Raw genomic sequence first — 24,619 nt, forward strand, 5'->3', positions numbered from 1 at the left:
TATGTTTTCTTCTAATTTTTTTTCATTTGTAATTGGCTATATAAGTTGCCCTCTCATTAAACTGGAGCAGTGGAATGGTGCAGTTGCCCTCAGGAGATCTGAATTAATAATATTCTCTAAAGTGCTGTGTTGCTTTGTTTAGCCATTGAGGCATTAGCAGATAGAGGAGATATGAGAGTTGATTTACTCTCAAGAGAGAAATGTATAAGGTGCCAATATGACATTTTAAATATTTAGTCTAAGTAAAATAGCACTAAACTTTACTTAATGCTTCCTATGAACAGTAATCTCTGTAAAAGTAGCCTGAGTCCTCTAGGGCTGCTGTGAATGATGAAAAAGGATGCATGACAGTTCATAGAAGGCAAATGATTGTAATCTTGCTGATCAGCTTGGTGACTTGCCCTACAACGTTATCTTTATTTTCACACTTTTGCATTTTTAGCCTGATTAGAAGATACTAGATAAGGAAAAGGCAGTATCGCTGATTTAAACTCTGGGAAATCTGTCAAAGGGAAAGCTTTACAGAGCTCTTAACACCTATTGTCACTCCAGCTAAGTTTTCTGAGGAGATGGTACTGCCAGAAACTCATCTGTAAATTGTGGACTGACATAACTTGCTTGACTGAAATGGCTACTTGTTACTTAATTTTCCTTTTTGTCCGTAGCAAGGAAATATTCAAAAGGAGCAGAGCACGTGTCTCTCTTTTTGGACATATTTGCATCGCTTGGCTTCAAATCAGCATCACAATACTTAACTCATGAGTAATGTATTGTCTGACTGTTGCGTTTGGAACTAAAACTGCAGACACTTTGTGGAGGATAATTATAGAATGCTTATGATCAGTTCTTGGTAAGGTAGTCATCTTTTCCAAGGTGTGAATATAGTTATGTAAACTGTTTAAAACTCTAAGTAAATAGGAACTCATTATTTGATTTAATTCATGTTTATTAAGTTCCCTTTTGTTTTTCTTATGTCATCTGATATATCATATTTCTTAGCTAACTGTTTGTGTAACTGTTTGGACTGTGGTTTCTTGTCTGGAAAGTAAAACTTCAGATTTCAAAGCTAAATGTGACTGTTTCAAGTCAAATCGATGGCAGAATGAAGCTTCTTTAAGCTGTTCTGACTTAGTGAAATAATACTTCTATCTTAAGTCACATGCAGTTCTTTTAATTAAATAATGCTGCTCTGGGTTTGGGGGGGGGGGTGGTTGTTGATTTTTGGGGTTTTTTAACAGTTTTATAGAGAATGTGGTTAAACCTTTAATCACTGCCAGGGTCCTCAAGGACTACAAGCCTTCAAGTAGTAACACACGTGTTACAGTGTTGCAGAGCAATGGTTGAAAGGTTTCTGTTGGTAATGACTCAAATTATCGTTTTGACCACCCTGTAAACAATATTTTAGAAATAATTTATTGGGTTTGTACTTGCAAATATCCCAATCCCCAGTCTGAGATGTCTTTTTATTTGATTTTGTCAGTGTTTAAATTGAACACACTTATGAATTCACTGTTTCGTGGGCCATGACCCACATTTTGAGAATCTCCTAAGATTGTAAACATCATTTTCCTTCAATGGCAGTTGCATCTGTGGTCAAGAGGAGTCTGTAATTAAACTCTCTGATTTGAGATCTTAAATACATTCCTTGAGACCCTGGTGGCTGATGTGTCATTTATAAATACTTTTTCAGTCTTTGCTTCTTTGTGCTTCCCCAATAACCTTTAATTATATTCAGATTATACACAGAGTTGACAAATTCATAGTGTCTCACCTCTTTTGCCTATTGTCTTATTTTACAGTAGCTGCCAAATTAGTCAACTCTACAATGCTTGTGCTATCTTTTCTTTTGATACTGTTTGGATTGTTCCAGTTTTCTATGTTTAGTGATGGAAAAGCCATGAAATTTACAGTTAGAAAACAAAGCAGATGGAATTAATAGGACAGAAAGCAGATTGATTTAATAGCACAGAGTAAAAAAAGTGATGTTTTATAATTTTTCTCCAAAACCATATAAAATACACCCTCTAGTTCATATTTAATGACTTGATAACATGATTCCAGTATGGAAAGCTTGAAAGAAATTTTAAGTATCAGATATATCTCAAATGTGTCATGGGGAAATACAGTTTCTCCACTCCCAAATGGGAAGGAATTTTTATTAGAGAGAAAGAAGATTGAGTATTTGAGGAATACATTTGAAGAATGTCAGGCAATAAAGATTGTCTAATATTCAATAAAAGCTAGTAGGCTACTTCAAACCACTTTTAATGGTACTCATACTTCAACAGAAAATGAAGGCTTTACTGGAAATGTTAATTTCTACTGGCATTTCAGATTTTCTGTTGAGTATGGTCTACATTGATGACAGAAACCAACTGAACTATATGCAGCAGAAGATGTACCTGAAGCAAAAAAAAAAAAAAAAAATTGCAGTAAAACGTTAATGTAAGATTCTTTTAACATTTAATTCACCTGCTTAAACTACCATACTTGGTTTTAGGAGGATATGGTGTTTCTTGAAAGAGTTTTCAATGTATGTAAATGCAAGTTAAAATATTAAAGGTATGGATTTGTCCCTGGGGGTGGTGGTGGTTTTTTGTTTGGTTTATTTCAAACTATTTTGGATTAAGACTGGATTTTTCAGTGTTTTGTGGGGTTGCGTGTGTGTATCTAGAGAGGTTAATGTAAGGCAGCTAAGTGTGAATTGTAAATTGGAAGCTGAGTGAGACACAAAGTATTTCCCCCCTGCCTTGCATGCTTGTATTTTTTAGCCATTTTCTAATTAGGTGATTGCCTATGGCCTAGAGCAAGAAATTGCTCAAACCTAGACTGATGCTTGAATCAAGTTCCCCACAAAATGTAGCTTTAAGAATATTCTGAGGCATGAAAATCATGATACGTTTTTCAAATTTTACTTAACTTTCTGTGGAGAAGAAGATGAAGAAGTGAAACGTTAAGACCATACTGCAATAGTCAAATCAATTTATTGATTAGTGTTTAAGATTTGCTTAATCTCTTGTTACTACAGAGGACTGACTGTTACCTTCAAGTTTCCATCCTGAAAATTTGTCTGTTTCAGAAAATTTGAAAATGAAGGATGCCATTGTGAATAAATAAACTTTATTATTTTCAGAATGATTTTTTCTGAAGTTGCATTAATGCAGTTACTTAAAATGAGTGGGTGAACAGAAAGTAAAGTTTTTTGTGGGGGAACTATTACCCCAGAACTGAAATTGTGCCTTACATCTCAATTGGTTTACTTGGTATGGGAGCAATGGTGAATCTCCATCCTAAGGCAGAATTGGGTTTTAATCCATTTAATTTAGTAATAAGCTGGGAGAAGACTGTCCCTTTGCTTTCTTCATATCTCCTTGAATGGCCTTTTAGATCTGAGACTTCCTTGTTCAAGGAGGACTTTAAAGAACTGGGTTTTGTCTCCAGAAATGTTTAGTCATAGCTGTGATTCAGAAAGGGTTCTGAGGAAAGTTACTGTAACTTTGTCAGTGATAGTGTAATAACTTGGCAAGACTTTTTAGGAAGGACTTTATTATTTCTTTATCTCCTAGGTAATGGTTCTCCTGAAACAGGCTTATGCTGTAAAAACAAAGGTTTTCTCTAACACATCTACACTGTGGATTATAGAAGAAAACTTTAAAATTGTATTTCTAAATAGTGTTTTACCACAAAGAGTTTATACCTTGGTAATCAAACTGCAGTAAAACAATAATGGAGAAATGTTAATTGAGTGTCTCAGCAAAAATTAAAATGTTGCAGTTAACCCTCATCTCCTTCACAACCATTGTCTCAATCAGGATTTATTCAATTCATATGCTGCCTTTTTTTATTTTGTAAAGTTCAGTCATGTTCCTGCTCCACCTTCAGCTTTTCCTGTTTGAGGCCCAACCTTTTTAGTCTGCTTAATATAAGACAACAGCTTGACCCTTTAATAATTTGGATTGTCCTTCTCATTCTCTTCCTTTATTAACTTTTGTGGATGCCACAAATCTTTCAGTTCACCATTCAGGCAAAAATTCTCTAGGTTTTATTGCTGGGTAGTCAAGGGTCAGAAGCTCAGGTCTGTGCAGCTATAGCACACTGTGAGCTGTGCTCATCGTGGGGCAGTATAGTCAGAATAGTTTGAGCAGGAATTATCCCCAAAACAAACTCAAATTATCCCAGTAATGTGGAGAAATATATACTCTCAGAGTTAAGCTGAGCTTTTTTATTCTTTCACTCTTTCCAACTAGTTTTTGCTATTAGTGGAGAAGTACTAACCAAGTTTAAAAGTAACCTGTCTGCTATTTTTCATCTCTCTGGGAAGGAAAGTGTGAAAGCTTAAAAATCACAATTTAAACAATACTGACAAGTGTTTCCTGTTGACAGGGATAGCTGGGGTACCTGACAATGTCCCCTTTGCTCTTGGCTGTAGCTTGAATTTCAAACTGTCTCTTGGTAGCAAATATAGGTGTTCTGGCCAGCTTAAGAACTCAGTAAGCCGGTTGTTGATTTTTGTGTTGCATTTGAATAAAAACAAACAAAAAACCCACACACTGGCCTTAGCACTTAAAAGTGAAATATAAAAAGGAGTTCATGTACAGGCTTGTTTTCCTCTGCTGTTTGTGGTGTTTGTTTCAGTGTTTATTGATGCTGTTGTTAATTTGTGGCCTTTAGTGGCCCGACAAAGGACCTCACTTTTAGCCAGTGCAATATAAAGAAGATTTTTCTGAATCCCTAACAAGGACTAAAACAGTGTGGAACTCTGATATCTACTAGGTGAAACAGTCAACAACACACTGCTGTCCAAAGCAGTGCATTTTAGTAAGTGCAGGAGTGACACTGAAATGATGAGTGTCAGGGTCTTACCGTGACTCTTTTCCACAACAGTTTTGGCCGGCGCAGGTCGGTGCAGGCAGGGTTCTGGCCGGGGATTGTCCTTCCCACATCCTTCCTTGTGACAGGCCTGGTGCTTGCCAACCCCGTGCTGATCTGCTTCAGGAACTAAGCCATGCAAAAGCTGATTGTCCATGTAATCTTCTTGGCTGCCCAGACCAGCTCACGAGAGGGCCAGACAAGTGACACTGCCAGTGGAAGGGAAAATTGACAGCCCAGTGTCAGTGTTGGCTTCAGTAGCTGTCAAAGGCTTGCATATTGATATTCTGGAGTTGTTAAGGTATGTCAGATGAATGCTTTAGTCAGAACAAAAGGAAAAATAGACTTTTTCCTGTTGTAGGAGCCGTTTGCTGTTAGCAACTACCAATATAAAGGTACTTGTGGGAAATGCTGGTGGTGTTTTTATCAGCCAGTGGTTCTGCTCCTTAGCACCACTGATGTCCATGCTAGGTGCATTTTGTTATTTAGGCCTGTCTTTAACTGCAAATTGACTATAAGCCTATGATCCCAGTTTTAGTTCAGGTGGTGATTCCCTTTTCTACTTTAGGTATGCTCAATAACTGCTAGAAGAGGTTGGAAATTTTCTAAGACTTCTTCTTTGGCACTAAATCTAACTCGTATGAGGAAAGTACAGAAACTGAATTAAGTTTGAGTGAGGTGTTCTGGAGCAAGAAGTGGCTTTAATATTTTCCAAATGGAATGGAATTCTTCATTCCTTCTCACTGTACAAATATACAACAAAAGATAATAATCTGCTTCAAAAAGCTTTCAGCCTAATATTCAATTAAAAAAACAAAAAACACGAGAGAAGAAGAAGAAATGAAATAATTTCCCCTTAACAAGACCTCCTTGTAAGAGCTGTGCAATATCACTTGAGGACATGGACAAAATAAAGCTTCTATAATTCCATGAAAAGTAGCATTGCCACACTGTTATGAGGCAAGAACAATGCTTCCTCCTGAACATCTCCTGTGCTTAACTGTTCAATGACTCTCAACAGGTCTGTCAGAGGAAGAACAATGTTCCAACATTATGTGAAAATTGATATTGATAAGTGTTTGGTAGTTGCAAATGTCTGAGTAAAGCAGTAGGTTTTCCTTTGCATGTTTTGTGCATTAAGCCTTTCAAAGACTTGAAGAATTTGGTCTTGATTTTTTTATCTGGATTTTTAAAAAAATAATTTTATCAAGTTATGCAATTATTCCCATGGCCATTTGTGTTCATTAGCTTTTACTGTGTTGTCAGTAGCATTCTAGGTAAATTCTGAACAAATTACACTAATCAGTAAAATGTCAAACAGCAAGTGCATAAAACATGAGAATTTTAAAAATATCATCAGTAGCATGCTTCTAAATTAAAATTTCCTTTGAGAATTGCTGATAAGTAATAGGATTTGCATTCAAATAGTTTCTTAGAGTAGTCAATTTTCATAATTGGTTAGTTGTTTAAATTCAACAATTAAAAAACCCCCAACAAACCAAACAGTTAATGTGAAAGGCAGCATCAGAAAGCAGCATATTCCACTACTGTGTTGAATATGAATGAAGTTCATTTACAGAACCCAGGGTGCTATTTTTGTGGTACTTGAATAGCCAGTTGTCAAGGAATACCAAATGTCTATTGAGAAGGCTCTTTCTCATCTCCTGAGATATTGTACTTGCAGCACAAAGGTAGCCAGCTTATCTAAACTGTGTGAGGCACCTTTTGAAATTTCATCTTGTGCTTGTGAGATGCTGTGTAACTTTAGGGTCAGGATTTACAACACAAGAAAAACTACTGGCAAGTTATAGATTGTACTGGCATTAAATAGCATATGCCAGCAGAGTGAATTTTCTAATTCATAAAGTTTATTATAGTAGGACTGACTTGAAAATAACTTGTTTACATTACAGAGTGCTGAATGACACCAGCTTAACTGTTGATTTCTTTGTTGTTGTTGCTGTCTTTGCAGTTGGTTTGTGTTAGATTGCCTTAGAGATGTGTACGTAAGGAATGAATGACTCTCTGCTAGAATTCTAAACTTTATTTTGGAAAATATTAATACTATAAACAGCATATTAATTAGTTTCTGTAACAATTTTACTTAGATGTGAGGGATAATGATGTACAACTTTTTTAGTTACAACTTTCTAAAGCTACTCTACTTCTTACTTTTACTCCTTCAGAAATAGAGGAAGTTTCATTTTAACAGACTATGCATGAAGCAACAGCATATATGCTTTGATAGTTTTGCAAGAGCTGTTGCCAGTTTCAGTGTGATATTTATGTATTGTCTCATTTCCTTTCCCCTCTGCTACAACCGTATCTCTTTGTAAAATAATGCATCTTAAACTGCCTATATAGTTTATATTTTTCCCTTAAAACATAGGAAGTATTCTGCATTTTTTGTTGTTCATTTTAGGAGGGCAAAGAATGAAAAGGGGTGATGATGCTTCATTCATCTTCTTTAATTTAATCTTTCCCCTCTGGCTATTTAGCTGTGCTTATTGTGAAATTTAAATATGGCTCACATTGCAGTATCAAATTATACAGAACCTTTTCTCAAATTGGTCTTATATTTGAGCTAGTAAGATGTTTACACTTAAAATGACAGTTAAGTTACATCTTTTATAGGTCATCATTTTCTGCAATAAATACATTAAAAAAATTTTCTTAGTGCAGGTTCTTTTAATGCCTTCCTTCTGCTATATGAAATGTAGTTTTGAATAATATTCTTTACTTTTTTGACAGCAAGTTTTTTAAACTTAATGACTATGCCACATTGCATTTCTGGGACTACATAGTGTTCCCCTAGTAACATGTCAGAAGGCCTTTGTTGAAGGATTCTTAAAGCCCAAAGAAATTGTCATTTTTCTTTCTTTATTATTTTGTTGACTTGTTGATATCCAGTTAGGAAGGACAGAATTTTCTATGCTCAAGTCAGATGCTCTGTTTTTTTCTTGTTTTTTCAGAATGAATGGCTGTGCTGGGTCAGCAAACAGCTGTAGCCATCTTGCATCTGATCTGGCTAAAAAGCTCTGGGCAAAGCAGATTCCAGTTTTGTTTTGTAATTTAACTCTGAAGAACTTGGTTTGACTGAGCCACTCTTTAAAAAAAAAAAGACAAAAAAAGGAGTGTACTAGATCTATATTGTACATCTGTGGATGTACACTAGTCTGCAAAGTGTGAGTAAACAAAATGCTTTGGTGCTCATGAATCCAAAAGACTCCGAGGTGTCTGTGTCTGGAGAAGGCTCCAGTGAGCTTTGGCTGCTCCAAATGTTTCCTTGGGAAAGGGGTTAGCAGGAGGAACGCTTGCTCTGATCTCCAGTGCACTAAAGCTCCTTACAGATGTTAATGATTAGAAGCCAAATTACAACAAAAACTTCCCAGGTGAAGGACTTGGAGGTTTTTTAAGTCCTATGTTCAGACAAATCATGAAATTATCAAAAGCAAATAATAAAATTCTCAACCTGGCAGTGGGAAAATATTCTGATAAAACCAGTTTGTACACAGCTTCAACTCTGACTTGTTCATCTTAATTCTAGGGAACAGCTAAAGTTACTAATTATGGTTTGACTAAAAATTATTTCTTGATAGCCTTGTTTCTTGGAAGCACTCCTAATTACATCATTTGGAATAAAGGTGTGTTTATTATTGGAATAGACAGAATTTCAAGCTGTAGTCACTAGAATAAATTGGTAAGCATTAAGCATTATGTTGTTTTTTTTCTAATGACACAAAACCAAATAAATAACTGTAGGATGTTTGTAATCCAAGATGAAGATCCACTGTGTTACTGTCTTTCTGGGAGGTTTTAAGTTAGTTTGGGGTTGTCATTGCTGCTGGATAAAATTGAGAACCGCTGCCAGCAACTGTTAGTGTCCTCTGCAGGGGAAAAATACTGGCAAAGCAGCTTAGCACTGTGGGGATAAATCTCAATTTGTCACACCTCCCTCTTCTCAAATTTAGGAGTTGATTGTAATGCAGTATTGTGTGTTTTAATACTGCATTAGGAAGAAGGATGTACAGTTATTATAACTGAATTTAGGGAAAAAATCCCACTCCTTTGTACATGCACCTGTGATACCACCTATTGCTTTAGTTACTAATGCTTTCCCAATATTGTCAGCTGGTTTTATGTGTTGCTTTTATGAAAGCCATCATGCAGCAAGAGAAGGGAAAGTAAGATGTGTTATTATAGAACACCACAGCTGTTTTTTTCTTGCCAGTATTTAGCAATTTTTTCTTATTTTTTTTTACTCTGTGTTTCAAATGTATTTACTTTAGTAAGAATTATGCTGAAATCTGATATCTTCTCCTGTTAAGTTTACTGTAATTGATTTTTTCAGTTATTTTGCACATATTTGCCAGTTCAGCTCATATACTTTTCAAAGATGAATATAAGTATTCCTTCTAATTTCAGTGGCACAAAGCATGTGCAATCAGGATGGAAACTCTACTTAGCTAGTACACAAAATACCACAGAATTAATGAGAATACTTAGTGGGAAACATGAGGTTAAACATGAAAATTATATTTCATAGCACTCCCAAAAATAACTTGTGGAATCCTCAGAAACCAACTGTGGAGGAAGCAGAAGAACCACAGCAAGTACGAAGTACAAGGATAATGTTAAAAGAGTGAAGTTGTCATGGAAACAGCTCCCAAACGAGCGTAGCCACAAAGGCAGCACCAGACCACAGGATCATAAAGATGCTTCAGCAGTCAGGGTTGAACCCTGGCCTCCACTTTTGTAGGAGTTGCATTTGCTTGTAGGAAACAGAGGCACTTTTATCTCTATTTCTATTTCAGGGTTGTTGGGTTTTGTTTGGTTTTTTTTTGGTTTTTTTTTTTTTTTTTTTCCCAGCATTAAACAGGGAAACTGAGTTTATTAAGTTCTTTTTAAGTAGAAGAAACTGTATAGTAGGGTAGCTGTGACACATTGTGCAGGCTGGGAAAATGTTTGGCTGATCAGCCGTAGTTCAAGGGTGTATCATCTTCTTTGGGAGATACTTCCTTTCATTAGCTTTTGAATAAATCTTCTGTATCCATCATTTCAACAAGTTTCAGCAGGTTTAACTGAAGTTAGCTGGCTTTTAATTCCTTGGGCTAACCATATCTATAATTAAACAAAAAATTGAAGTTATCTCCCTTTTAAAAATTTATTACTGTTGCATTTTTCAAACATCTTGCAGTGAAGATTCTTGCAAAAAACAACTTCTTTGAAATGACTGACTCATCTTAATTTCCAGAAATCTGTGGAGGTTGTTGTCTTCTTCATTGGCTGAACTTGTGGTTTATTGATAAAACTGTGGTTTAATATTGCAAGAGTAGCTATTTGCTCTTGAATTCAAACTGATTCTTTTAATTACGTTTTTTAACATTTTGTGTTAAAATTAATGATTACTTTTATCTAAGGTGGACTTCTTTTCTAAAATTCACTGATGAAGAACACCTTACCATGTTTTTGAAAAGAAATTTGAACACTTGATACTGGTCAATCATTCCGTTTTTTTTAATTTCAAAATGTACAGGACATTGTTAAATATGTTATAGGAAACTTTGACAAAACTAAAGTCCACTGTAGTTGTTTCAGTAGGCCACACTACTTCTTATATTTTTATTTGATGGAGTTGCTAAAATTTAAAGTGAGAGCAATTTTTTTTTCTTAATTCGTATGTTCTAAGAAAGATTGAAATCTCTGCTCTGTGGGAGCTCAGAGAAACAGCTCCTGCCTTTGTGTTGCCCAAGGCCAGCCTTTCAGTACTGATTACCCAGGCACTGTCAGAAAATTTATGTGGAGCTAGATCTGACAATCCCAATTTTACACAAAAGTGGAGCTTTTTATCTGGGAAAAATATCTTTTGCTGAATAGGCATGTGTGTATTTTCCCCCTTTTGAAAACTTTGATGATCCATGATTATGACTATATGGTTTTGTTGAGAAGAATGAGTCAGAATGGAAAAGCTTCTTAATTGATTTGTTTTGCTGCCTGCAAAACATGCAGTGAGGTTATGTAACATCTCACAAGAGATCAGGCATCAGGAGGAAAGGTGATGAACAATTTTCTATCTCATATCTCAGCTTTGTTCCTGGCTGGCTGAACAAGAGGTGAAGGATGTACTTAAATTTTTTTTCAGTTGTAAATATTGTTTAATTTTTGAAACTGCATTGCAGAGGAGATGCACAGTTGGGAAGGAAGCATTTGCTGGTGATCTGAAACTGAAACAGCTCCTCACAAGCAAGGCTGAAACTTCATATTGGTCATCAGAAGATGAAAGGCTATGTGTTATCTCTGAGCTGTAATCCTATTACTCTGGAGCAGTAGCTCTGCTCTCCCTGCTGTCCAGGGCTGGGAATATGCAACTTCTTGGCCTAGTGCCCGGATAGTAAACTACCTTTTAATATTCTGCTGTCAGTCTCTTCACAAAGCTTCTGCCTCTAGAACTTACATTTCGTTATATGACACCGTGCAAAAATCCAGCATTGCTAGGAAGGAGTCACTAATTTCACATCCTTGTAGGCCCTGGTTTTGTGTGGAATGGTTATTCTTCTTTCTTGAGACGTTTTCAGATTTCTGCAACGCTTTTGTGTATTAGATGTGCATTGCCATTCCAGTGTAAGGGATGTAGGTTCAGACAAATTCGTTGGCAAGTTGTAATTTTTAAGATTATTTATTCTATACAAGCCTGCAATCCATCTTTTTCAAAGTATTTAACTTAGAATTAAGTGTGTTTTTCTGTTCATTGAGCTGATGAGACTGTGCCATCCCTTGCAAGAACCATGTAATGTACAGCTGGTTATTTCCTTGTGCATTCTCTCTTCTTAAGTTAAAATGCTTGCTGTAGTAACCTTCAATACATAATCCAAATAAGAGTTTTACTGAAAGCATTGCAATATTTTTGTGTTGTTGCATGTAGCAGTTAAAGATATCCATGTCATCTTGCATTAGTCATGTCTTGAGGGAATGAGTTATTCCAATTTGGTTTTCATCTATTATGTATGTATCTTTTGAAAAGATCAAATTTTGTTAATGAATCCTTCTACCCCTTTCTTCCCTGTCTGCATATAACCATTGAAAATGCCAGTTTGGATTTCTTAACATAGGACTGAGGTTTAAGTCACTTAATCCTAGATGCAGAATCAAATGTATTTAAGCAGAGCATATGGAATAAATTGAATTAGTAATTGAGAGCTAAAATACAGGAAGAAACTGCTGGGCTACAGCTACTCAGAAGTTCTGCCCTTTCAAAATATGCCCTTTAACATAAATGGCAGGTTGACTTTAAGTGTTGGTGTACCCAAATGCAGAATTTCCATGTGGAAATCAGGACTGATTCTACACAATCATTTTTGCTCTGGCTCTGACCTTTGGAGAAGGTTTTGTGGAAGAAGAAAGACTTCAGCCAAAGTTTAGAAAAAACAAACATGCCCACTCGAAGTTGCAAGTGCTTTTTGTTTCTCCTAATCCAAAGAGGTTTTTTTTTTCACTGTACACTACAGTGATTCATAAATCTTGTGCATGAACAGTAAAATCCTTTTCTACACAGTTCAAAAGAGCATGTTACTTACAGTAAGTCAAATAGATGGGTATTTTTCATAGAGTGCATTGTGGGGTGGAGATGACTAATGCCTTATTCAAAAAGAACTTTAAAACATATAATTTTTTTTCAGGTGTAACTTGACGTATACTTAAAATGGTTCATCAGTCCTCAGAAATAGCCAGTGGAAATATGCTAATTCTAAAGCTTTTTTTCTTTTAAGACGTGGAAAAAAAGTCTGGATCTAGACCTACAAATTTACTATTTTAAGTCAGAACAAAGGCAAACACTTGTTTTGTTTATAATTGTTAAGATGCTCATAAAGATAATCACACTGTCTCTATAATAATTCATGATTTGTAATGAGGTGTTTTAATAGAGCTGCCACAAGAAGGAGATCATAGAAGCATACTCAAAGCAGATTTCTAGTTACTTTAAGCAAAAGGATCTGGGAAAAATCAAAATACTAGGTGTTCTGTCAGTAGAAAAAACCAATATATGCTGTAAATGTAGCAAACCCCTGAGCATGTAATCATTCACACTAACTTAGCAGCGCCTTTCTTGCTCTCTTGAATCTGGAAGCAGTAACTTCTGTTACCTGACGTAGATGGTTTTATTTAAACAAAATACTGTTGCCATTATATAGTTTGTAAGCAAATTTGTGTAAAAATTAATTTCGGCTTTATTTTTTTAAGCATTTAATTTTTTTTTAAAGTGAAGAGTGTGTGGCTATGCATGCTTCAAAAAAGTCCATTTAAAGCTAAAATTTGAGTTCCTTAGAAATGTGCTTTAAAAACTGTTTTTCTGCACAAGTAAAGCTACCAAGTCCAATTCTGCTGTGGTCAGACATCTGTTTCACTTTTTGAGTTTAATTTACAGTGCAGCTCTAGAATAGGAAGGTTGGTCTTTCATTTTTGCTACAAAGCATGAAACCAAAACAAATGTTGTTTGCGTTACTAAGCAGACCTTTTCCTTTTTATTATTAGAATGTGTGTTGGAAACCTTCTCAGTCGTTGGTTTTCAAATGATGTTATACAGATTACTTATCTTTGTTGTTAAACATGGGAGGGCAAATATTGAGGTTGGGAAGATTTGGTTGGTTTTTGTTTTGGAAAGAATATTGTGATAAAAAGAAATGTAATGGAAAACCTTTACCCTCAACATGAGATGAATCAGCTGGAACTGTACTTTATAAGTGTGTTTTGCTGTTACTGCTGCTTTACTGAATGTTAATATAAATGTTTATCTTTAAATATTTTATTATCTTTTGCCACATAGAGAGAATTATTTATAGCTTTGCAAGTAATAATATTTAGACTTCAGAATTATTCTTAAGAATTCTTACTTGCTGTCTGATACCAGCTTTTGTCTGATATTGGTAAAAAGTCATTAGGTGATGAAGTTCAGATTTTGGGATTTTTGCTGTGTCCTATCCTGGGATCATCCCAAATAGGTTTAGGGCCATGCACAATCCACACCAGCAGAGGCAGGATGAACTGCCTTGTGATGCTTCACATCAGAAGTTGGAATTCCCTTGTAGGTCCTTGTCTGTTGCTGCTTTAGCGAGAGCCTGTGTCCCTCCTTTTGCCGTCTAATTTAATTTGAATGTCAAAAAGTCAGTGGAGTAAATGCAGGACTTTGCTTCCTGGTCTTCATGTTCAATGGGTGAAATAGAGTTCAGTCCTGCACTTGATTTATTCAGAGGTAACCACTGGAAATGTCTCTACTTGACAAAATAGTGTTTTTATGATGACTTGAGAAAAATACTCTTGCTTAAAGCTTGCTGCAGCTTGGAATTGAGCATTCCTTCAAACATAACTTACAAGAGAATTATTAGAGTGTGTATATATTTTTTTTGTGATTAGGTTTCAGCAGTGTTCTTTTAATAAGTAGTATCTCCTGGTTTCTGAAATGTTTTGCTATTTAAATAAGTCACCTGACTTGTCTGTAATTTTTTATGTTTGAAAAAACCAAAGAATATTTAAATACACAGCAGAAATGCCTTTTCTTTTCCTTGGGTACCCAAAGTCTTGTTTTCCCTTTGCTTGTTTTACTTGTTCTGCACTTGTCCCTATCACTGCAGCAGCATCAGGTCCCTGGTGTGTGGGTGAGGAGCAATGCAGGACAGCTGGCAGCATTTGCAGTGCCCCACCTGCCATGGGTCCCACCTGGGGAGTCTCCCAGGCTGCTGAAGCACAGGGAGCAAATTGAAGGATGGCTTGGCAGCTCTTGAAGCTGGGAGCTTGCATACAGCCCCTGGCTGAAGAGGAGCTTCAGCTGCTTCCTGGGGGAGGATCTGCTTCTCTGCCTGGCTTTGGGAACAGCAGTGCTGCCACAACGTGGGGAGAGTCAGAAGGGCAGAACCAGAGGGCAGAGGCTCCTTGTACTTCTTGCCACTCCTTGCCTTGTGTTGTTAATAGATGGTGTTTGAGGAGCAGCACAAAACTTCATCTTACTAAGTTTTAATTGCTGCCTTAGTAAGGCAGCAATTATCCTGAGCTATTGATGATGGTTTAAAGAATGTGATGAGAATTAAGTATTTTTACATGTCTTTCATTGTTTCTTGGCCTTGAAAAAAGGTATTAAACTCCTTTTCTGCTAGATTTTATCTCCTCTTTAATATGCAAGGGTTCTCTTTTTGTAGAGGAGGAAACTGGAGGCAAGAAAATTGTACAGAAGTGTCAAGACAGAGAGTTGCTTTATTTCTGGGATTTTTTTGCTGGTGCCAGTTTTCTGGTGAAATTCATGTATATGTTTGCTGTGACTTTTCTTTTACAGGCTCAGAACAAAGAAACGAAAGTTCTGGCTGCTGCAAAGGTGATAGATACTAAATCAGAAGAAGAACTTGAAGATTACATGGTGGAGATTGATATTTTAGCATCCTGTGATCATGCTAATATTGTCAAGCTCCTAGATGCTTTCTACTATGAAAACAATCTGTGGGTAAGTATTTTTTCTTTTCTAAATGTTTTTCTTATTTGAAAAGGTTATGGAAATTACACTTTTTTTCTTTATCAAAATATTATTTGTCAGATTTTATCTGGATTGTCACTGTTGGGATAACTACTCAGTTTCAAAACTAATTTGTAAATTGTGGGCATGACTTAGGAAATTGTCACTGCAGAATTGTGCTATCCTGAGTCATTTGGTCAGGAGTTTGAATCTAAAATGTAGAAATTAGCAGTGCATTTTGTGTATTGAGAGAGTTCTCAGCTGGTGCTTATTTGTAACAACAGGACTCAGATTTCAATTACATTAGCATGATTTCAAGTGAGACTCAGAATCCACACCTGAAAAATAAATAAAGTGCTAAAAAGGTCAGCCTGTGAAGTACATACTTTAGATGCCAGGGGGTTTATTGGCACTCCCAGGAAGGACAGTTTAGCAGGACATGAACAATAATTAATTTCCTTAAACCCTGGGTATTTGTACCTTGACGTGCATAGCGCGTATGTGGGACTGCACATCCCTGCTGTGCTTGATCCTGGGTGTTTGCTTGGGTAGCTTTAGCTGTGACAAAACAGTTTGCACTTGTAGGTAATCCAATGCAATATTTATAGCTGCTTTTGGAATGGTACAAAGAATACATGGGTTGGGTTTGTTTTTAAAGAGCTTATACTTCAAAAAGATACCTAAAACAAATAAAAGATGATTTCCTGGGAGTCTTATAAATAGGCTTTACTCTTTGAACAAATGGTGGAAGTGTAATACCATGTTTCCTGATGCACATTTGTTTTGCTAAGCTCAAAACTTGGTGATCTCATTGCAGAGTAAATTATTATATAAAACAGTGGAATAATTTCAGTGCATAAAGGTCAGCATGAAAGCAAGTAGGCATAGAGGCACAATATGAAACTGAGTGGGTAGGCTTCACTGCCAGAATAAAGATAGAAGTAAACGCTTTGAAAATAAAATTGGAGCTACATAGTTACAGTGAAATGCAGGAGCTAGTAAGCCACAAGGCTAATGATGTGGTAAATAAACAGAATTTACCGAGGTCAAAAAAGAGAAGAATGATAGTTGGACATTAAATACATGTTGCTTTCCAAGATTAGAAATGTGATTTCTCTAGCGACGAGGCCTTTGTCAGACCAAAGTACAAATTTTAGAGAAATAAATTCTTTATGTACAATTTCCCACACTTACCTTCTTGGCACACAGAAGCATGTAAATGGAATGTTTATAGGATTTACAAAGAATTGCATTATATAATATATTTTTTGGTACCATTGTTGTGGGGATTAATTGCAATAATAATTTGAAGTGTATGTGACATAAGTGGTGTGTATATATAAGTGTTGAGCTACAAGGTATACTTTGAGGTTTCCTCTTTTATCAGTAATTATACACTGATTTTAAAATTACTGCACAGAAAAATAAAAAATAACATACTATTTCCAATCAGAAATGCTCCTTAGCTCTCAGACAGTAGATTATAATTTATAATATTTAAAGTTCAAATAATAGAAAAGAAACTACATAAGGAAGAGTGGAGTATCAATCTTGGATGAGATTTCCTCTTTCTTGCTCTCCTCATTCTTTGTCTCCCCTCTTTCTCCTTTGTATATATTCTTTTTGTCCTTCATAGCAGCACAGTTTGTGCTCATAAATAATTGCAGTATATTTTTGTTTCAAAAGGAAACTCGAAACTGGGGATGGACTTGTTCTGGTATTATTACATTCTGGGATAAAGGCCTTGAAGTATTGTAGGCATGAATGAAAATAAAGGAAAATTAATGTAAACATCCGAATTTAGTATTTTTATGTAGCTTTTCAGAGCATTTTTTATGCATTTTCATCTTGTCTGAAACAATATAGGAGATAGCATCAGCTACTGGAAAATCATTTAGCTCTTGGACTTTTCAGTCAGAGAGATTATACTATAGGAGTAGAGCTTAATAACCGAGAAATGAGTTTGCAGGGATTATGTAAATCATATTACAAGGAGTAGGTTTAAGCTGACTGTGTCATTATGTTTTATAAGTTTTATTATGCTATTTTATAGTTGGATTAAAACTTTTGTCTAAGGGTCTCGAGGCATTTTTCAAATAATTTGTTGAGCAGCACAGGCCTACTTTTAGCTGGGTAACAGTACCAGTATTTTGCAGGTTAGTAAAATAACTTGTTGAGGCCAAATAGTCTGAAACTCTGATCTCCCAAAAATGCTCCCTTAATCAATGATTCAGTTCAGTGGAACTATTTAATTTCTAATTTCTGTATTTTTTTTATTTATATACAGATCCTGATTGAATTTTGTGCAGGAGGAGCAGTAGATGCAGTAATGTTGGGTAAATAAGTTATTTCAACTAATAATAATAATAATCCTAATACCTTAAAGTGATAATATATACTGTAAGACTTATTTCATATGTGTATTGTTTTGATATGCAAATATTTATGTTAAAGATCTGGTCTTTAGCATCTCTATGTACCACACAAAAGAACCAGTCTCTAAATGATGTAGTTTTTTCACAGTTCAGATAGGTAGGTATACATAATTCATAATGAGAAGGGGGTTGGGTTCAAGGAATATAATCTTTACTGGAAGGAGCAAATATTCTAAGACAGAATTTTTTTCTGACGTGTGATGCTTAGAATCTGTCAGATTAATTAGTTTTTCCATATATTCCTATAGGGTTTGCTATGAACATGTAACGTAAAATGCAAAAATGTTGTGATTATTTCTGTCTCTCTCTTGTAGAGCTTGAAAGGCCGTTAACAGAGCCACAGATCAAAGTGGTGTGCAGGCAGACACTGGAAGCACTGAACTACTTGCATGAGAATAAGATCATCCACAGAGATCTAAAAGCTGGCAATATTCTCTTCACATTAGATGGAGACATTAAACTAGGTAAGCATGTTGCAAGTAAAACTCTTTCCTGGAACTTGGCATGGTCTTTTAATTGTGTTTTCCTTAAGCTGCAGTTTGTCAGGGTTCAATATTTACCTACTGAAATACCAATCTAACAATGAGGGGTTTTTCAGAAGCAAGTGGTTTGGTACAATCAAGGGAAAAAAAAAAAACAAAACAAAGAAACTTGAGCAAATATCCTGACCATAATTATCACTTCTTTCATACTTCAAAATCAGCAAAAGAAGTCATCATAGATCTTGCTGTTTCTTAGTGTAAAGTTCCTGATTATACTTACCTTCACGGTGATAACATCAGAACTTCCCTTTGAAGTTGTTAGTTTGGAAAGGGAACATTCTTCATAACCACCAAAAAGTAGTACTTTGTACTGTTGTTTCTTCCCTTGAGAGAGATGTAATCAAGTGAATCATCCAGCTTAGTTTTTCCACTCCTTTTTCAATTATTTGTTGCACTGAAATTAAGACAGAACAGTCTGGAACAAAATGCAGCTTACTGTAGTTGATTTCTGGGGATTTTTAAATCTAAGTTTTAGCAGTCATCCACATTTTTAGTCTGATGAGGATCCCTCCATGCAGAACTGACAAAGGGCTGCTGGTGGTGAATAGCATCCCTTCATTCAGCCAGGAAAGGGCAGGAATTATCTGGATCCACTTTGTTTCAGGTGAAAATGTGTATAAGCTGTCAGCCTTTACAGTGGCTCTACCCATGGCATAGTTCCATGACATCCCTGCCCACGCTCAGGTTTCAAAGCCTTCCCTCTGCATGGGATCAGTGTGATCAGTTGGATTTCTTTGGAGGCACAGAAGGCAGAAGTAAGGAAAATCAGAATATTGCCACAGGAAACTGAGGCTCTAAATTTGCAGCCTTGATACAGACTTTCCTTTTAAATGTAAGCAAGATGTGTCCAAATTCAGGAATATATCTCCTGCCTAACTTGTATTGATCACATCTCAGCTGTGCACCTTCTCTATTAGAACTGAGACTATTTAAGAACCTGCTTTACTGTATTGATCAGTTCAGTGTGATTGTGCTTTTTCCATGGATCCCTTTTGTACAAGATTACTCCTTGTACACACAATCCTTGCATCTGGCTTTCTTTTATTCTGCAGAGTACATGTAACTTCACTGGTGCAGCTTTTCTTTGGAGCCAGAACATTTAGTGATGCACTTGGGGTTATAGGCCTGATGTGTAAATGTAATAGAACCACTGTGTTAGTTTCTTGGCACTGCTGTAAAAGAAACCACAGACCATAACAGGAGTCTCATGGTCAGAGAGAATAATTTGTTTCAGTTCATCTCCTCATGTGACCTGGCTTTTCCTCATACAGACTTGGAACTATTTTAAGATTTTGTCAAGCTTAGCTGGTACACAGCACCTTACAGGCTGTCATGATACTACTTAACAGTTTAGACCACAGGAGATTTCTTCCACACGTGCATTTGGTGATGCATTCAGGTTTGCTAATTAAGATTTCTAAAAAAAGACTTGATGTAATTATGAACAATGTACAGCATCCTTTGAAGGAGCATTTTACTCCTTATAAACTACTTGTATTTGGATTGTTATACAAAAAAAAGGGTAATTTCTTGTTTTACAGATGAGTAAATGGCAAGTAAATTTTTTCTATTGCATTTTATTTTTTTACATATATGTTTTATTATTTCAACATCTGTAGTCACTCAAAATTTCAGTTTTATGCATTTGAACCAATAGATTTTAGTCCTGTATTTTTTATCCAAGAGCAAAATTAGACTTCTCAAGTATTGAGCCCATCAAGTGATTTTGTACAGATTAAAGATGGCAACATATGGCTCTTTGTCCCTTTGCTTTAATCTCTGATCTTCATTAACAAAATTGTCTGGTATAAGCATATAGCACTTATTTAAATGTCTTCCTTTTCTTAAAGTGAGAGATATAGTACTTTATAGATAACTAATCGCAAAGAGGTAAAGTTTTTTTTGGTAGATATTCCATGAAAAGCTTTCAGGTATTTATTATAAAATGAAAAATCACGTGAAAAGAAACCTGTAAGATGAAGGGGAAATGTAACTTTGTGAAAATTTGAGTCCTGAAACTAAAAATTGAATGAGTTCTTGAATTAATTGAGATAGTTGATGCCATATTTGAGGAATACAGACTTCCTAGGCTAAAAAAATTAATCTCTACTTAAAGGAATGTAATGCACTTTTTCCTGTAGTAAGTACATATTTTGCTTTTGTCCTATACAGCCCAACAGTAGCATTATGGTTTGGGTTTTTTTTTAGAAATGTAGAATATATTTTATTCAAGATCTTTTATTATAAATGCAATAAAACCTTGGCATTCAGCTATCAGAACACAAATATTTTTACTTCACTTTGAATATTTAATACTGAAAAATTGCTCTGGAACATATGCCATTTTAAAAGACAATTGTAAAGTAAAAAGAAATACAGTATGCTTTCCACAACCCTATTAATAGTGTTTTACTGTTTGCCTTAAGCGGATTTTGGAGTATCAGCTAAAAACACCAGAACAATACAAAGAAGAGACTCCTTTATTGGCACACCATATTGGTAAGTGCACTCTTTTGCTGACTTTTTTGTATGAACTAGTGTCTTAATGTTACTTTTGATTTGATATTACAAGCTTGCTAGGTTAATGTGTAAATATACTGATGGTGGAATGTGCTTCTAGCAACGCTTCAGTGAATGTCTGTGTTTAGAACTGTTCTCAGAACACATCAAAAAGCATTTTCTCATCCGGAACTTTGTTGCTGTCTTTGCAGGATGGCTCCAGAAGTAGTAATGTGTGAGACCTCTAAAGACAGACCATATGATTACAAGGCTGATATCTGGTCTCTTGGCATTACTTTAATAGAAATGGCTCAGATAGAGCCACCTCATCATGAACTGAATCCCATGCGCGTGCTGCTGAAAATCGCAAAATCTGATCCGCCAACATTGGCACAGCCTTCAAAATGGTTTGTGTTTTACTGACAGCTTTCCCACCCCAGTGTAAGGCATTCCAAGTCGTTTATTTGCTAAATTTGATAAGCACAGCCCTGTTGAAGTTTGTGGTGTAGCTTTATGCATTAAGGCAGGTCCATACAATCCCAATATATGTTTGTACATGTGTGTATACATATATATGTCTTCTGACACAATTTGAATTTTGTTTTTGGTGGTAGTTCTGTATAGAAGCTTTTATACAGAACTACTTTACAGGCTTTGTCTTAAAATGTATGTGAAATAGCTTTTTTACAAATGTAATAACAGATCTGAAGGCCATCTAACAAAGATAGGGTGAAAGGAAACTAAAGCATTTTTATACTAAGAAAGTATTTTTAAAAGCCATTATCTCTGTGGTCAATTCAATATCCTCACAAGATTCAGTTACTGATATAGCAGATGAAGTGTATTAATAGTCCAGAGCAAAAAGTAAATTCTTCTGATAGTAGACAAACCTTTTAAAGATTCTTTTTGCTGTTTGGGTCTTGGCATTTCTGTATTCCATTTGTGTTTTCCTGAGTCAATAGCAGGACTTGGAGTTGCAGTGTAGATTCATGTGAACCTAAAAGAGTATTTCAGTTTATATGCTAGTCTGATGTTAAGACAAAAGAACAACCACTGCCTGTTTGCTTGTTGTGTAGGTCATCAGATTTTAAAGATTTTCTGAAGAAATGTTTGGAAAAGAATGTAGATGCAAGGTGGAGTGCAAGTCAACTTCTACAGGTAGGAAGAGTTGATTTTGCAGAACTGTTGTTTAAAGGCAAATATATTTGGTATTTTTTTTAAAGCAGAGCGGTATTATAGTAACTACTTAAATATTTTCAAATATGGTATTTGTCCACAATCTCTTTTTAAAATTGATCCTTATTTGGTAAAATTTGATCAGATGATACTAAGCACAGATCAGGTTATTAGTTGAACATATTTTGCTGTAATAAAGCGAATTATTTTCTGTAAGTAACTATACTTTGATACTTACAATGGATGAAGGAGTTGTTAGGTCTGTGGCCAGTTGCTGACAGGTGTTTTAAAAGCTTTAGTGCTCAGCCCTCCTTTGTAATGCTGTCAGTGCAGAACAGCTGAACAGGAATAGATGTGACCAGGTACACTTGATTGTGTTTAACGTCAGCAGCCATTTGCTTTATCCACAATCCACCTGGCATATGCTGAACAGATTTAAGTAACAGGGCCAAGCAGAGAAAGAAGATTCAGGCAGTGGGAGAGGAACAGGTACCTGCTTGTTCCTAAAGAAAAAGGTAGAATTCTAGCTCATGTTAGGAAAAGTTGTTGTAAAGGCAAAGCACATTTTTTTCTAGAAAGTACATTTTTCTAGATAAAGCTTGTCAAGAAGTAATTTACCTGTGGAACTGAAATGAAACCTAATTCCAAGAAAAATAACCTTTTTAGAAATCTTTCTACTTCTATTCTTTGGATTGTGAAAAAGGTCAGTATAAATGAATAATTTGTATTTTTAGCAAGTTTGTTAGACTACTTATTTAGTATATTTGAATACAAATGTTTTGATTTTAAGACTTCTGAAGAAGAAATACATTAGAACAGTTATGTTAATTGTGAATTTTCAAATGTGAGGCAACCAAAGTAATACTTCTGTGAAGTTATATTTCTTTCAGATTATGATTTTTCCACTGTATACTATGAAGCCACACTTAATATTGTGCTCATTTTTTTGTTTTCACAAGCATCCATTTGTTACTGTTACGTCAAACAAACCAATAAGAGAATTGATTGCAGAAGCTAAGGCAGAAGTTACAGAAGAAGTTGAAGATGGTAAAGATGAGGATGAAGAAGAAGAAACAGAAAATTCTCTGGTCAGTTCAAAATCTACTTTTTTAATATGCTGTGGCAAATTTCCGATGGAGAATTCAGTTTCAGTTGTATTAGCTCAACTTTGACATCAAATATTCTAGAAATAACATCATAAACATACTCTAAACTAATTACAAAATAGGTAGCCAGCAATTTCAAAATTAGCATGTTTGAACTCCTTAAAAACTACTAAAAAATAATAGCTAATAAAGACTAACATCTTATATTTTTTACATGTGTATTTGCTATTTTAAAAATGGGATACTGATTTTTATGTAAATGGTTTCAAGTCATAATGACTGGGTGAATGAGGAAATGTGTGTCTGTATTCCATAAAGTGTTTAAAAGATTAAGAGAAGTATTGGACTATTATGCTGTAAACTAAGTTTGTGATTTTACAATGTGACTATCAAAGAATAGCAAAAACGCACGCATTTTATAATGAATGTAGTTCTAAAGATGCTTTAAGAATCTTAGAGTGTGAGTGTGGTTGCTCAGAGGGAAAGCTGCGATGTCCAGGGAGGGGTGCAGGTTGCAGAGTGCCCAGGCTGTGTGCTCCCTGTGTGTCCCAGAGCTGCTGTCCTGCACTGCTGCAGGAGCCAAGTGCCAGAGCAGGTGCCTCCATTCCCCCCTCACCCATCTGCACGTTCCTCACGGCCCTTGGCCTTCTTACTGCCTTCCCAGTCCCCCCCCATGGCCTCCAAACGTGATCCCCAGCAGCCCCCCTCCCGTGGATGAGCTGCTGCGCCATCCATCCAGGAGGGCTGCAGTGAAGCCCACCCTGGGACTCTGTCAAGTATCTCACAAGCGGCATTGCAGGAAAGTGTGAGGTAGAGCCCTTCACGTTATTTCCTTGGGGTAGTTTTAAACACTCCTGGGTGATCAACACTAAACTTCTTGAACAATTACACAAAGAACTATTTTAAATGCAATTTTGACTTAAAAGGAATTTTCTCTATGCTTGGGAAATCCTTAAGGACGTTCCCTATGGCAAACCAAAAGCCTGATCTGCAAATTACAGGGTTCTAGCAGTAGATACAGACAGACAGATATCACAATCACTTTGAAGAGCGAAAGGGCAATTGTGGTTAAAATGATGCTTTATTACTATATTCTTTTGGATGTCTCTATGGAATCTGATAACATTTATTCATATTCTGGCAGCGGCAGTGTCTACAGTGAGGTAACTGTTTCTGTTCTAGTTCTGTACTGCCACTTAATCAGATCTGCTGGAGGTTTTCACCATTTTAATGGGGTTTTAACATGATTAAAACCAGATGAAAAGTTTTCAGGCATTTTTAGCCAAGAACACAAAGTGAAGCAGAAGAAGGACTTAATACTGCATTTTATGAGTGCTGCACTAACTAAAGCTACAGTTTCTTCCTTGCCCAGCTGGCACAAAGTAAAGTCTTTCAAATCCAGCTGTAGCTGAAACTGTTGAGGAGCTGAACTGATCAAAGAAAAAAAGGAATGTGAAAAGAAAAAGACCCTTGAAGAGTAGCCGATGACCATGATCC

At 35.8% G+C, this 24,619-nt stretch overlaps 1 protein-coding gene across 2 annotated transcripts in view; it reads left to right on the plus strand.

Moving 5' to 3' along the window:
- The window catches only part of SLK (STE20 like kinase), a 49,566-nt gene that overhangs the window by 5,863 nt on the left and 19,084 nt on the right, over positions 1-24,619 (plus strand). For both annotated transcript variants that reach the window (XM_084210822.1, XM_084210823.1), the window contains exons 2-8: positions 15,191-15,355; positions 17,652-17,700; positions 18,114-18,263; positions 20,768-20,840; positions 21,053-21,247; positions 21,917-21,998; positions 22,976-23,104. In XM_084210822.1, coding sequence (XP_084066948.1) covers positions 15,191-15,355; positions 17,652-17,700; positions 18,114-18,263; positions 20,768-20,840; positions 21,053-21,247; positions 21,917-21,998; positions 22,976-23,104 — 843 coding nt within the window. The remainder of the gene's footprint in view (positions 1-15,190; positions 15,356-17,651; positions 17,701-18,113; positions 18,264-20,767; positions 20,841-21,052; positions 21,248-21,916; positions 21,999-22,975; positions 23,105-24,619) is intronic.

Source organism: Fringilla coelebs (genome assembly GCF_963513975.1).
Source record: "Fringilla coelebs genome assembly, chromosome: 8".
Classification (NCBI taxonomy): Eukaryota; Metazoa; Chordata; class Aves; order Passeriformes; family Fringillidae; genus Fringilla; species Fringilla coelebs.